The sequence below is a fragment of the Melanerpes formicivorus genome, unplaced genomic scaffold (assembly GCF_026170545.1).
Source record: "Melanerpes formicivorus ecotype bairdi unplaced genomic scaffold, bMelFor1.0.p_v2 SCAF_4, whole genome shotgun sequence".
In the NCBI taxonomy this organism is placed as follows: Eukaryota; Metazoa; Chordata; class Aves; order Piciformes; family Picidae; genus Melanerpes; species Melanerpes formicivorus.
The window spans coordinates 35,320,940-35,334,209 of NW_027142356.1; the positions used below are offsets into that span (position 1 = coordinate 35,320,940).

The window sequence follows — 13,270 nt, forward strand, 5'->3', positions numbered from 1 at the left end:
CATCCTCGTGGCCCTTCTCTGGACACCTTCCAGCACCTCCATATCCCTCTTGTAATGGGGGCTCCAGAACTGGAGGGAGTACTCCAGGTGGGGTCTCAGCAGAGCTGAGTAGAGGGGGAGGATCACCTCCCTCAACCTGCTAGCCACACTTCTCCTGATGCAGCCCAGGATCTGATTGGCTTTGCGGGCTGCAAGTGCACACTGAGAGCTCATGTTGAGCTTTTTGTCCACCAGCACCCCCAAGTCTCTCTCCTCAGGGCTGCCCCCCAGCCAGTCACTGCCCAGCCTGTATTTGTGCCTGGGATTGCCTCGACCCAGATGCAGGATCCTGCACTTGCTCTTATTGAACCTCATGAGGTTGGCTTGTGCCCACCTCTCCAGCCTGTCAAGGTCCCTCTGGATGGCAAGATCAGCAATTGTGAGCTGAATAATCTGTATTTTTTTCCCCTCACTGATGCCCTGTGATTTTTGTCCAGCCTGTAGGCTGAGACAGTAATTGATGTTCATATGGCCATAAACATAAGTCTTGATCCTTTTATACCTCCCCTTCCGCCATCCCCCAATCTTGTATCATAGTATCAGTCAGGGTTGGAAGGGACCACAAGGATCATCTAGTTCCATCCCCCCTGCCATGGGCAGGGACACCCCACACTAGATCAGGCTGGCCCAATCTTTTGCTAAATAGTGTTGGTGATACCTCTTCCAATGACATAAATGGTTGCACAGAGTTTCTGAAAAGGAAGCTACTCCTCAGTCTTTGCTGAGCAATCTTAGCTGAAGCTTTTTATAATGAGCATTGATAGATAGCTGCCTGGTGTTTTAAACCAGGGAAGAAGAGAAAGCAGCCAAGGGTTGTTTAGCTTTGGTATTCAAGTCAAATAATAAGTAATAGGCATGACTGTTGCAGTAATGCCAGTGGTCTGCAGTCCAGCTTTATTTGTTGTGTAATAAGATCAGTGTCATAAATTTGTAAGTGCTACAAGCCAAATATACTTTGTTGGAAAACTGTTAGCCTTAGTCCTCAGCTGCTATTAGGACAGTAACTAATTGCCTGATGAAAGATAGTTATGTAGTCCAAGCTTCAGGACCTCTGAGTAATTTGAGTAGCATGCTAAGCTATGAGTTCCTCCTGAGTTAAGACCAACCTGCTTGAAAAAATCGGCAACTTTTACTTCTTTTTATATATATCCCTTTCAGTACATTCAGTTTTAATTTTGTTGGTGGCTAGATGAGTGGCAAACCTCCAGTGTAAGAGAACGTTAGGGCATAAAAGAGTGGGTGTACTGTTTGACCTGTTAGAACCAGAAGGTTTTTGTTCCAAAAGATGTGTTGAGATGTGAGAGATAAGGATGCAACATTTGTATTTTGAAGTAGTACTTCTAATTTCTTAGTGAAATGACTGGAATTTGTTGTTTTCCAAATACTGAGATTCACTTAACAGTACTGTAAATTACATTACATTTGGCTTTTTGAGTCATATCCTCAGGCTCCTGGGGTGTATTAAGAAGAGTATGTCCAAGAGATCAAGGGAGGTTCTCCTCCCCCTCTACACTGCCCTGGTGAGACCTCATCTTGCGTACTGTGTTCAGTTTTGGGCTCCCCAGATCAAGAGGGACAGGGATCTGCTGGAGAGGGCCCAGCGGAGGGCCAGGAGGATGGTTAGGGAACTGGAGCACTGCCTGATGAGGAGAGGCTGAGGGACCTGGGGCTTTTTAGTATGGAAAAGAGAAGACTTAGGGGGGATTTAGTAAATGTTTATAAACATCTGAGAGCTGGGTGTCAAGAGGAGGGGACAGGCTCTGCTCACTTACTTCCTGGGATAGGACATGGAGCAATGGATGTAAGCTGCAGCACAGGAGGTTCCACCTCAACACAAGGGGGAACTTCTTTACTGTAAGGGTCACAGAGCACTGGAACAGGCTACTCAGAGAGATTGTGGAGTCTCCTTCTCTGGAGACTTCCAAGGCCTGTATGGATGTATTCCTCTGTGACCTGAGCTAGATTGTATGGTCCTGCTCTGGCAGTAGGGTTGGACTCGATGATCTCTTTGGGTCCCTTCCAACCCCTGGCATCCTGTGATACTGTGATTTCAAAACAAGCTAAAATACTTTGTTTTCATTCTAGCTCCAGCTTGTGATGCAAGAGTTGTGGATTTTAGTTTAAATAGTCAGTGTTCTAAGAAGATAGCTTTTCTAAATGCAAAAGCTTTAAGTCCCTTAAAATTGAATTATAGCTTGAAATCTCTATGAGACTCTGGTAATCAGCACCCATAACTATATAGAATTAATTGTATTTACTCATCTAAAATTTTGCATGCAACTTGCTCCAGACTGTAAGAACACTGTCAAAGTTCTGCAAACAAATTCAGGATGCTCTCTGAAGTATGTTGCAGGTTTGTGTGCTTCTGCAAGCTGCTAGGTGTTTATTGATCAATGCTATATTAAATATCTTCTTTGGGTACTTCTTTTTTGCCTACTTCTGTCTTTTGAAATTGGAGAGTTAGATGTTGTAAATCTGGCAAAAAAGTACTTTTTATTGTCAGGGTGGGAAGCAGTATCAAGATACATTCTTGTTTTGTGTCCACCCAACTCTGTACTGAAAAAAGAAAGGGAAGTGCTTCCATTTTCACAGTGAGCTTTGTTTTTATTTTGCAGGACAAGACACGAGCAATGCAGGGCAAAAGCAGCCTTCAGTGAAAGAACTCATTCAAGTGAAAGGTAAAGGTGTACTTCCTCTATTGAGTCTTCACTGCTGGCTGCTAATAGTCAGAGCTGTCTAAGTAAACTTGTGGTTCCTCTCCAGTTGTGTGGCAAGTTATGAGTAACATTTTAAAGCACACTTGTATACGGAGGTGTTGAGAACCACTCCTCAGAAATCAAAAATAGGGTTATTCCTTCCAATTTCTTGCTCTTCTGTTTGTTCTCAGTAGTTTTATTTAAGCTGAGAGTTTGTCAGGAAAGGACTGATTTGTTTTCTCATCTGTTATCACACTGTCCTCCTTGTGTGTTTTTAGGCATTCACCATCTCAGACTTCGCGTGGCTGAGCTAAATACTTGATCTTCCCCTGTTCCCTGTTCTAAGTCTTCCTCTGTTCCTTCTTATTGCTGACTTAATCTAATCAGTGTTGCTTCTAAATATATATTGACTACATGAACTGCCTAATCTGAGTTCTGTAATGTTCCTGTTTGTGCTTGTGGGAACCTGGTGGGTTGACCCTGGCTGGATGCCAGGCGCCCACCAAGGCCACTCTATCACTCTCCTCCTCAACTGAACAGGAGCAAAAATATAACAAAAGGCTTTTGGGTTGAAAGAAGGACAGGGAGATCTCTCAAGCCATTAATGTCACAAACAAAACAGTCTTGACTTAGGGAAAATGACCAATTAAATCAGAGAAGAGTAATAAAAGTGGATAAAATAGCACAATGTTCTTTTCTTGGTTTTGATTGATCATGACTTGATTTCACTCCATCTTTGTGATAGTTTCTATTACAGTGAGAGTGACACTGTTAAAACCTCTTGTGCTTTTGATCACTCCTAATCTTCTCTGTGTGGAAAGAAGTACTATCAAAATAGAAATTGCCATTTCTCTTTAGACTCTGTAGAAATAAAAAAGATCTGGAAAAAAAATACATCTCTGGAGTGAAAGTGACTCAGCAGGTTATAAACTGTACCTAAATGCCTTCCTTTCTTCTCCTAGATTTAGATAAACATTAAATAATCCTTGTTAGGAAGATGAGATGGTGTCTCTTTGTCTATATTTCCCTTACACTCTTTCTGCATCCTTTGTGTCAGTTTCTTTGGGTCTGTTGTCACTTAGTGTACGCCTGCAGGGGGAAACCTACAAGGCAGGTAGGAGAAATTAGGTTGTTTTATCTGTCAGCGAAGAGAGTTTTGTCTCTGGATTACAGAACGTTTATACTCTGCAAACAAGAGTGTTTATACATTAAAGAGTTTGATAGTGTCCAGAAAGTGGAATTCTAGCCTTCATATTCTGCTATGACTTAGAAACTTATTGATCTAAGTATTACTGAGGCTGTCACATCTAAAAAGGACCATTAATTAAAAAAAACCCCTGCTATTTCAAATGTTTTATTTGGCTTCATCCTTCTCTTGGAAATACCAGACTGATATATTTTTCCCTCCACCAATTTTGCACATTTGCCAAGGTTAATGCACATTGGATATTTATCTGTTTTAAATGAGTAAGGATGGAATAGGATAGAATAGAATAGGATAGGATAGAATAGAATAGGATAGAATAGAATAGGATAGACCAGACCAGACCAGGTTGGAAGAGACCTTCAAGATCATCGCATCCAACCCATCAACCAATCCAACCCACCTAAACAACTAACCCATGGCACCAAGCACCCTATCAAGTCTCCAAAGCATTCTTCTTGTAAGAAAATGTTAATTTTGTTCTAAACTTAGTAAATTATGAAGTGTTTTTAGGAAATCTCTATTTTTTTTTGCCACCTTTGCTCTCAGGAGCATTGTTGGGATGAGTGTGATTACTCAAGTGCTTAAACATTTTGGTAAAGTCAAACTAGGTGACAGAAATCAGATATCTGATATTGCTATCTGTAGTGGCAGTGCACTGTTGAGTGTTAATCAGTATACTTTGCCTTTTAGCTTTCAAAACTCAGGAGTAAGACAATGTAGAACCCTGGGGAAAAAAATCTCAGTCTTCAAATGTCTTATTTTCTGTAAATATCCTGTGACTTAAGGAGAAATTCTGGACTAATTATAGAAATTATATCAATCCTGTGAAATGCAGGAACTCCATGTGGTGTTTATCAGTCTTCCCACCTGAGGACTTCTTGTTTTCAGTTGTGTTCTTTAATGAGACGCCCTTCAGCAACTGTAACTCTTCTTCCAGTAAGCATAATGTTTATAATGGAAGTAAGTGTATAGTAATTTACATTTGAAATAAGGATGAAACTATGTATGTGTAGGAAATGAGGAAATAATGGAATACATTTAAAACGCCATTTATCCTTCTGAAGGTGTGTGGTGTTCTTTCCCTTGTGAACAAAAACCTAATGTGATTGTAATACATCTTCCAGACACTCAAAGCATCATAAAGAAAGAATGTATCTTTTTAGTTGTTATCAATGCCCAATATTAAGTGTGCTGATTCTGAAAGTACTAGTAGAGAAGAGCAGTGTATGCAGTCTGTCTCAGTTCTCTGTGTGGGCTGCAAAGGTCAAACATCTTATCTGCAGAAGGTGGAATTGGGGAAGTACTGGGGGGAAAAAGGAAATGGAGCACTATGTTTCCCTGTCAATTGCTGGAATAGGGGTTTCCAAATGGCCATACTTGAATGCTGTCTTGGTAGCCACACACAGTCTCTGATGTCAGGATTGGAGAAATAGCTGACAGTGACAGTTAAGTGTGTTTAAGAACCCTGAATGACAGCAGGTAGCCTTTCTGGTGTTAAATCATTGTGCTCTTACTCATTTCCACACTGAAGAACATTTATTTCTCTTCACTCTAAGTTTTCTGTCTCACTGACAAGCACTGTTTTCTCAGATCTCCACCTGAAGGTATCATGGTATGACACTAACCTGAATTACCTCTTGAAGTCTCTACTGTAGTCTCCATGAGTGACTTAACTTGCTTATCCATTTCTGTTTTTAAGTGAAAGCAGTCCTGAAAAAAAGAGAGTATGGACCAAAATACACACAGAATAATTTCATCACTGGAGTCAGAGCAATAAATGAGTTTTGCCTTAAATCCAGGTATGATGGATTTGACTTGAAATTTAAAGTGTGGTTATTTGTTTGTTCCTGTGTGCTTTAAAAACAGTTCTGATTGTAGAGTGATTTTGCACAGCAGTGTCTTTTAAATGCCTTTGTGGAATGCATAATCACAAGTGGCTGAAGTTAATTCTTCTTTAGAATCAATAAGGTTGGAAAAGACCTCAAAGATCACCAAGTCCAACCTGTCAGTATTGCAGTGATTAGGAACTTGCACTTAGGTTTCCATAACCTTATTTTGCCATACTTGCTTCTTAAAGTGATTTGTTTATATGACCATAAATCTAGTTCTGGGAGTCCCCCTCTAGAGCAGGTAGTTACAGGGGAAAAATTACTCTGGCTTCAGCATGGTCATGAGGGTTTGATGATGACACCGCTTAAAGATCTGTGGAAACTTTGTATTCCTTGAGGCTGTAATTTGGACTAAAATATCATCTGGTTGATTGGAACCTAATTATTGTTACTTGATTCATATTTACTGCCTTTTACTCTGTGCTGTGCCTACCAGCAGGTTCTTACTGTAGTTGAGGTGTCTGTCAGATTTCATGCATGTTATATATGTGACCCATGTTAAGTCTAAAGGCACTGCAGCTTTATTGCTATCTTTTCATACTGTCACTGTTCCTCCCCAGTTTTTACATACAGGCTTGGTCTTTGCTGAAAATCCAGTGGCAAATTTTGCTCAGTCCTCTGATATATTTTTATGGTAACTGGCTTGTTGTGCAGAGAACTAGCTGAGGAAAGTTTTGCTGGATTGTCATCATTCAATGTTTCAGTCACCGTCCCTGGAGGCGTTCAAGAGGAGATTGGACGTGGCACTTGGTGCCATGGTCTAGTCATGGGGTCTGTGTTTATAGGCTGGACTCAATGATCCTCGAGGTCTCTTCCAACCATAGTTATACTGTGATACTGTATAGTATTCCATAGTGTAGGGACATGATTTAGACTTTTAATTGTGGAAAAGCAGGATGGCTTTCAGTAGCATCCTACAGGTTGCTTGCTTCATGTTCCACACCTGTTCTTGGTTGGCTTGAGTAAACAAGTTGAGTTTTTTTGTACTGCAGATTAGCAGTATCAAAATTGTGGTAGAAGATCAGCTGGGCATAAAAGTAAAATCAGAATAATACTCACTTTTTCTTGCTCTAAACTGTTTGCTCACTTCCCTTAGTGATTTAGACCAGCTGAGGAAAATCAAACGGCGAAGCCCCCACGATGACACTGAGACTTTCACCGTGTACCTGAGATCGGATGTGGAGGCAAAGTAAGGAGGTTTTTATGAAGGAGCAAGTTTGGATCATTTAAAATGGATTATCTGAGGGAGAGGAAAAACCTTTACAAGTCAAGTTCATAATGTGAAAGGGCATTAGGTTTCCATTTTCTGTCTCAACAATTTTGATATCATAGAATCGCTGAATGGGTTGGAAGGGACCTCCAAAGGTCATCCAGTCCAACCCCCTCTGTGGTCAGGAGGGGCATCCTCAGCTAGATCAGGTTGCCCAGAGCCCTGTCCAGCCTCACTTTGACTATCTCCTGGGATGGGGCCCCAACCACCTCCCCAGGCAACCTGTTCCAGTATTGTACTATCCTCATGGTAAAGAACCTGTTCCTAGCATGCCTTTGTGTAGTTTGAAGCCATTGCCTCTCATCCTATCACTACAGGCCTTTGAATCCTTATTACTGTACTAATTACATGGTGTACATAATACTGTAGGGCATGTTTCATGTGTCCAAAGACTACTTGCCCTTAGACCCCTCTTTCCCAGCTCTTAATTCTGTAGAGGTCTGTGTGGCTTCTTACCACAATAATGTGGTGTTCTGCTTTTAGGAAAGGCATCTGTAATGTAGTCAAGCTGAAAAGAAGTTGTAAAAATAGACCTATTGTTAGGTTACTTTTCCTCTGTGCAGGTCTCTTGAAGTCTGGGGGAGTCCAGAGGCTCTTGCTAGAGAAAGAAAGCGGCGTAAAGAGGCAGAGATCAAGTACAGAGAAAGTGAGTATAAGGCTTTCAAATAACTTCAGATGTAAACAACAAAGCACAACTGGATCCACTGGATCACACAACATAGTATGTTATTTCCTGGAGAGCATAGAAATTTGGAGTTAACCAGTCCCAGGAAGGTTTTACAGCACAGTGTTCAAGTAACACATGGCCATCTATGCAGGTACAGTGTTGCTGCCTTAACATTTATCATCTCTGTGATACAGCAACGATGTACATTCAGTTGAGATCTGTGGTCATACCTTGTTTTCACAGTATCACAGTATAACTAAGGTTGGAAATGACCTCGAGGATCATCGAGTCCAACCTATCAACACAGACCCCATGACTAGACCATGGCAACAAGTGCCACGTCCAATCTCCTCTTGAATGCCTTCGGGGATGGTGACTCCACCACCTCCCTGGGCAGCACATTCCAATGACGAATGACTCGCTCGGTGAAGAACTTTCTCCTCACCTCGAGTCTGACCCTCCCCTGGCGCAGCTTGAGACTGTGTCCCCTTGTTCTGGTGCTGGTTGCCTGGGAGAAGAGACCACCCCCTTCCCGGCTACAACCACCTCTCAGGTAGTTGTAGAGGGCAATGAGGTCCCCCCCTGAGCCTCCTCTTCTCCAGGCTAAACAATCCCAGCTCCCTCAGCCTCTCCTCATAGGGCTTGTGTTCAAGGCCTCTCCCCAGCCTTGTTGCCCTTCTCTGGACACGTTCAAGTGTTTCGATGTCCTTCTTAAACTGAGGAGCCCAGAACTGGACACAGGACTCAAGGTGCGGCCTAACCAATGCAGAGTCCAGGGGCACAATGACTTCCCTGCTCCTGCTGGCCACACTATTCCTAATGCAGGCCAGGATGCCATTGGCCTTCTTGGCCACCTGGGCACACTGCTGGCTCATATTCAGGTGGCTGTTGATCAGCACCTCCAGGTCCCTCTGTGTTTGGGAGCTCTCCAGCCACTCCGACCCCAGCCTGTAGCTCTGCATGGGATTGCCATAGCCAAAGTGCAGCACTCGGCACTTGGACTTGTTGAATGCCATCCCATTGGACTCTGCCCATCTGTCCAGTCAGTCGAGGTTCCTCTGCAGAGCCTTTCTACCCAGTTTTCAGTTATTAGATTCTAATTAACATTTTCAGTGGTCTTGGTTGTTTTCATTGAGAATTTTGAAAAGACTTCAATCCAAATGTTGATACCATGCTGTTAGTAATTTATTTTCCCTCTCAAATGAGTTCTGTTTACCTTTGTTCTCCAGAAGGAAGGGGAAACACTCCCCAGTCATCTCTTTGCTTAAAATTATTGTTGTCATCCTTACTGGTATTACCAAGAGCAGGTGGAGTCCAATCAGTAGCATGTAATGGATTTTTGGTTTGCCTAGTCAGTTAAAATTGCAAGAGAGGCAATATAGCTTCAGGGTGCTTATTCCAGTTAGGCACCTTAAAATTAGAGGCCTTTTTTAATGGTTTTGAAACACTGGCACACCCTCCTCATGAAAAGGTTTTTACTACAGATACTTTTTAAAATGCCTGTAAGTGTATTTGTACTGAGAATGCAGTCAGTAGCTTCATTGTTTTTTTTCTTATGACCAGCAGAATAATTCCTGGACATAATCCAGCAAGTGTGATTAAAACCCCTCAGTCATTATAGCATGCTGAGACATTGTATACTCAAACTTTCTTTTTTCAGGGACTCTGCTTGGCTATTTTAAGCTGTCTCAATTATTGTGTGCAATGTATTTTGTATAACTTCATAGGGGAGAATCTAGAATCATAGAATCACTAAGGTTGGAGATCATCAGAGATCATCAAGTCCAACCTATCACCCAACATCTCATGACTAAAACATGGCTTCAAGTGCCGCATCCAATCCCCTCTTGAACACCTCCAGGGACGGGGACTCCACTACCTCCCTGGGCAGCACATTCCAATGGCCAATGACTCTTTCTGTGAAGAACTTTCTCCTCACCTCCAGCCTAAACCTCCCCTGGCACAGCTTGAGACTGTCCCCTCTTGTTTTGGTGCTGGTTGCCTGGGAGAAGCACCGCAGCTTTTAGATACTGTAGTATAACAGCCTTTGTTTTGAACTTCCTGAACATCAGTAGTGGATGGAAAAGCACTGATGTTAAAAACAAGAATTGCTTTGAAATACTCTTCCTCCCTCTCCTTTGTAGTTCAGAAGCAGTAGAATGCCTGGATTTGGGGCAGTGTATTTTGAGATTTTTCCCTCTGTTGTATCATCTCTTGTTGATAGAAATGGCAACCATATATAGGCTCATAAACAGACTGTATTTGATACTTTTGGTATATGATAATATATGTTACTGATTAAGAATCATAGACTTGTTAGGGTTGGAAGTGACCTCAAGGATCATCCAGTTCCAGCCCCCCTGCCATGGGCAGAGACACTTCACACTAGATCAGATTGCCCAGAGCCACATCCAGCCTGCCTTTAAAAACCTCCAGAGATGGGGCTTCCACTACCTCCCTGGGCAACCTGTGCCAGTCTCTCACCACCCTCATGGGGAAGAACTTCCTCCTAACATCCAATCTGAATCCACTCACTTCTAGTTTTGCTGTATTCCACCCAGTCCTATCACTACCTGACACCCTAAAAAATTGCTCCCCAGCTTTCTTGTAGCCCCCTTCAGGTACTGGAAGGCCACAATTAGGTTTCCTTGGAGCCTTCTATTCTACAGACTGAACATCCCCAACTCCCTCAGTCTGTCCTCATAAGAGAGCAGCTCCAGCCCTCTGCTCATCCTCATGGCCCTTCTCTGGACGTGTTCCAGCACCTCCAGATCCTTCCTGTAATAGGGACTCTGGAATTGGACACAGTACTCCAGGTGGGGTCTCACCAGAGTGGAGTAGAGGGGGAGAATCACTTCCCTTGACCTGCTGGCTATATTTCTCTTGAATATGATTGGCTCTCTGGGCTGCAAGTGCACACTGCTGGCTCATGTTGGGAATATCAGGGGAGGAGTTGTTTTCACAAAGGTAGATCATTGTAGCTCTGACTAGAAGTTGGCTGCTGCCTTAAAAAAAGTAATTAAGACTTCAATTGCTGAAGCTACTGGTTACTAAGTTATATTCATGGCAACAATTTTATGTTGCAGATCTCTTTAGAAACCAAAGGCTGTTGTGGGAATACAAGGAGTTCTTTGGAAATACTAAGGTAAGAGATGGTTTACAGCTTTTGGCTAGAAAACTGCCATGAGGTGACACCTAAGTTGTGAAAACAGTTGCATAAACTGAACTAACTGAATATTATTAGATGATTTACTTGCACTGTAACATTCCAGATCTATCTCTGATTGTAATGCGGTGGTCATTGTTACAATGCCAGATAAATGGCCTCCTACAGAGGCAGTGAGACTGGTTTTTCAGTGGATTGCTTTCTTACCAACAGCATTGTGGCTGTGTTTGTGATTGCATCTGTAGCCTATAAACATGTATGGTAAATACATTTTGAATTGAAAGAAAGAAATTAAATAGCTTTCTTAAATCAAAAAAGCCACCAAACTTTCACACTTTGTGCCCTGTTGTGGCTCTTCCTCTTTGCTTAAGCAGACCCCATTCCCTAGGTCTGGGAGCTCTGCTACAGTAGAATGATTTCATCTTTCTGCAGCACAGCTGGCTCCTGTCCTTGTGGCTGCAGTGGCCTCTGCTGGGGGTTTTGTTGGTTGTTTATCCTTTTTATAGCCATCCATATGCAGAAATGTCTTAAGACTGAACTGCACTTTGGGTGAGCATTCAGTAATCAATTAGGAAACTTCACTTTTGCAACACAGGGCAATGCAGAGTTTTGTATTTACTGATTTGTAAGGGAGGTTCTTCAAGAGTTGGTTATGTTCATAATCTCTTCTTTCTCTCTGTAGCCACGCTCCAGTGCAGCAGCTACGTTTTTCAAGGGACCAGGGAAGGTGGTAATGGTAGCTATTTGCATGTAAGTTGGGAAGAGGAAAAAAAAATGATGATGTTTTGTTTATGCAAGTATAAACCAATTTGGTTTTGTTATCCTGGAAATGACAACAGTCTTTGTATCCAAGTTAAAACATATCTGTGTCTCTGAGACCGAAGTTAATACTTTGTTTATTCATTGCTGATGGGGCAGAGTTCAGCTAAATGCATTCATCAATGTGTAGAGATCAGGGGTAGAATGTCTCTGTGATCAGAGAAGAGGGAGATGTAAATGAGGTAAAAAGAAAGGGAAAAGGAAATTGTTAAGGAATTTATTCTCCCACTGGTAGGCCATTAGTTGCTGTGGGTAATCACAGTATCACAGTATCACTAAGGTTGGAAGAGACCTCAAGGATCATCGAGTCCAACCTGTCACCACAGACCTCATGACTAGACCATGGCACCAGGTGCCATGTCCAGTCTCCTCTTGAACACCTCCAGGGATGGAGGTGTTCCAATGATGAATGACTCGCTTGGTGAAGAACTTTCTCCTCACCTCGAACCTAAACTTGCCCTAGTGCAGCTTGAGACTGTGTCCTCTTGTTCTGGTGTTGGTTGCCTGAGAGAAGAGACCAACCCCTTCCTGGTTACAACCACCTTTCAGGTAGCTGTAGAGGGCAATGAGGTCACCCCTGAGCCTCCTCTTCTCCAGGCTAAACAATCCCAGCTCCCTCAGCCTCTCCTCATAGGGCTGTGCTCAAGGCCTCTCCCCAGCCTTGTTGCCCTTCTCTGGACACGTTCAAGTGTTTCGATGTCCTTCTTAAACTGAGGGGCCCAGAACTGGACACAGGACTCAAGGTGCGGCCTAACCAGTGCAGAGTACAGGGGCACAATGATTTCCCTGCTCCTGCTGGCCACACTATTCCTAATGCAGGCCAGGATGCCATTGGCCTTCTTGGCCACCTGGGCACACTGCTGGCTCACGTTTAGGTGGCTGTCAATCAGCACCCCCAGGTCCCTCTCTGTTTGGGAGCTCTCCAGCCACTCCGACCCCAGCCTGTAGCTCTGCATGGGGTTGTTGTGGCCAAAGTGCAGCACCCGGTACTTGGACTTGTTAAATGCCATCCCAAATTCATGTGATGGTAGTTCTCAATAAGTGTGACTTATTCAGGACTGCTTAGAAGTTAACATTTTTTGGCAAATAAATTGTCTCTTGATATATCAAGTTTATCTGAAAGGACTTCTTAACAGTAACCAGGCAGAACATCTGTATACTTTTGCTGTCTGTACAGGCAGCTAAAGATTAAACTGATCTTTGGTTTCAGCACTTACTGGCAGGTAATGGATGTTTCATACAGCACTGGTGGTTTTGCTGAAAATACTCAAGGTAAAATATTCTCTTGCCCTTTAGCTTTCTTCTTCTTTTCCTTTTCAGAAATGGGTTGAATTTTTTCTTCAAGCTACTTGCTTGGGTTTACACAGGTTCTGCAAGTATGTTTTCAGAAGCCATACATTCTTTAGCAGATACATGTAACCAGGTGAGTGTTGTAAAGTTATTTTAAAGTAGCATTTGTAAGAACTGTTCAGGAGTCAAAACTGGTGCTTAAAATAGTTGCATTGCACTTGGAAGCA

The 13,270-nt window shown here is 42.7% G+C and overlaps 1 protein-coding gene across 2 annotated transcripts in view; it reads left to right on the forward strand.

Annotated features, from left to right (window-relative positions):
* SLC30A9 (solute carrier family 30 member 9) overlaps nt 1-13,270 on the forward strand; it is a 46,558-nt gene that overhangs the window by 6,949 nt on the left and 26,339 nt on the right. Inside the window, exons 3-9 of one of the 2 annotated variants that reach the window (XM_068137625.1) lie at nt 2,655-2,717; nt 5,642-5,741; nt 6,928-7,020; nt 7,665-7,747; nt 10,855-10,913; nt 11,617-11,684; nt 13,074-13,176. In XM_068137625.1, coding sequence (XP_067993726.1) covers nt 2,655-2,717; nt 5,642-5,741; nt 6,928-7,020; nt 7,665-7,747; nt 10,855-10,913; nt 11,617-11,684; nt 13,074-13,176 — 569 coding nt within the window. The remainder of the gene's footprint in view (nt 1-2,654; nt 2,718-5,641; nt 5,742-6,927; nt 7,021-7,664; nt 7,748-10,854; nt 10,914-11,616; nt 11,685-13,073; nt 13,177-13,270) is intronic. The other variant, XM_068137624.1, reaches the window with a different exon arrangement.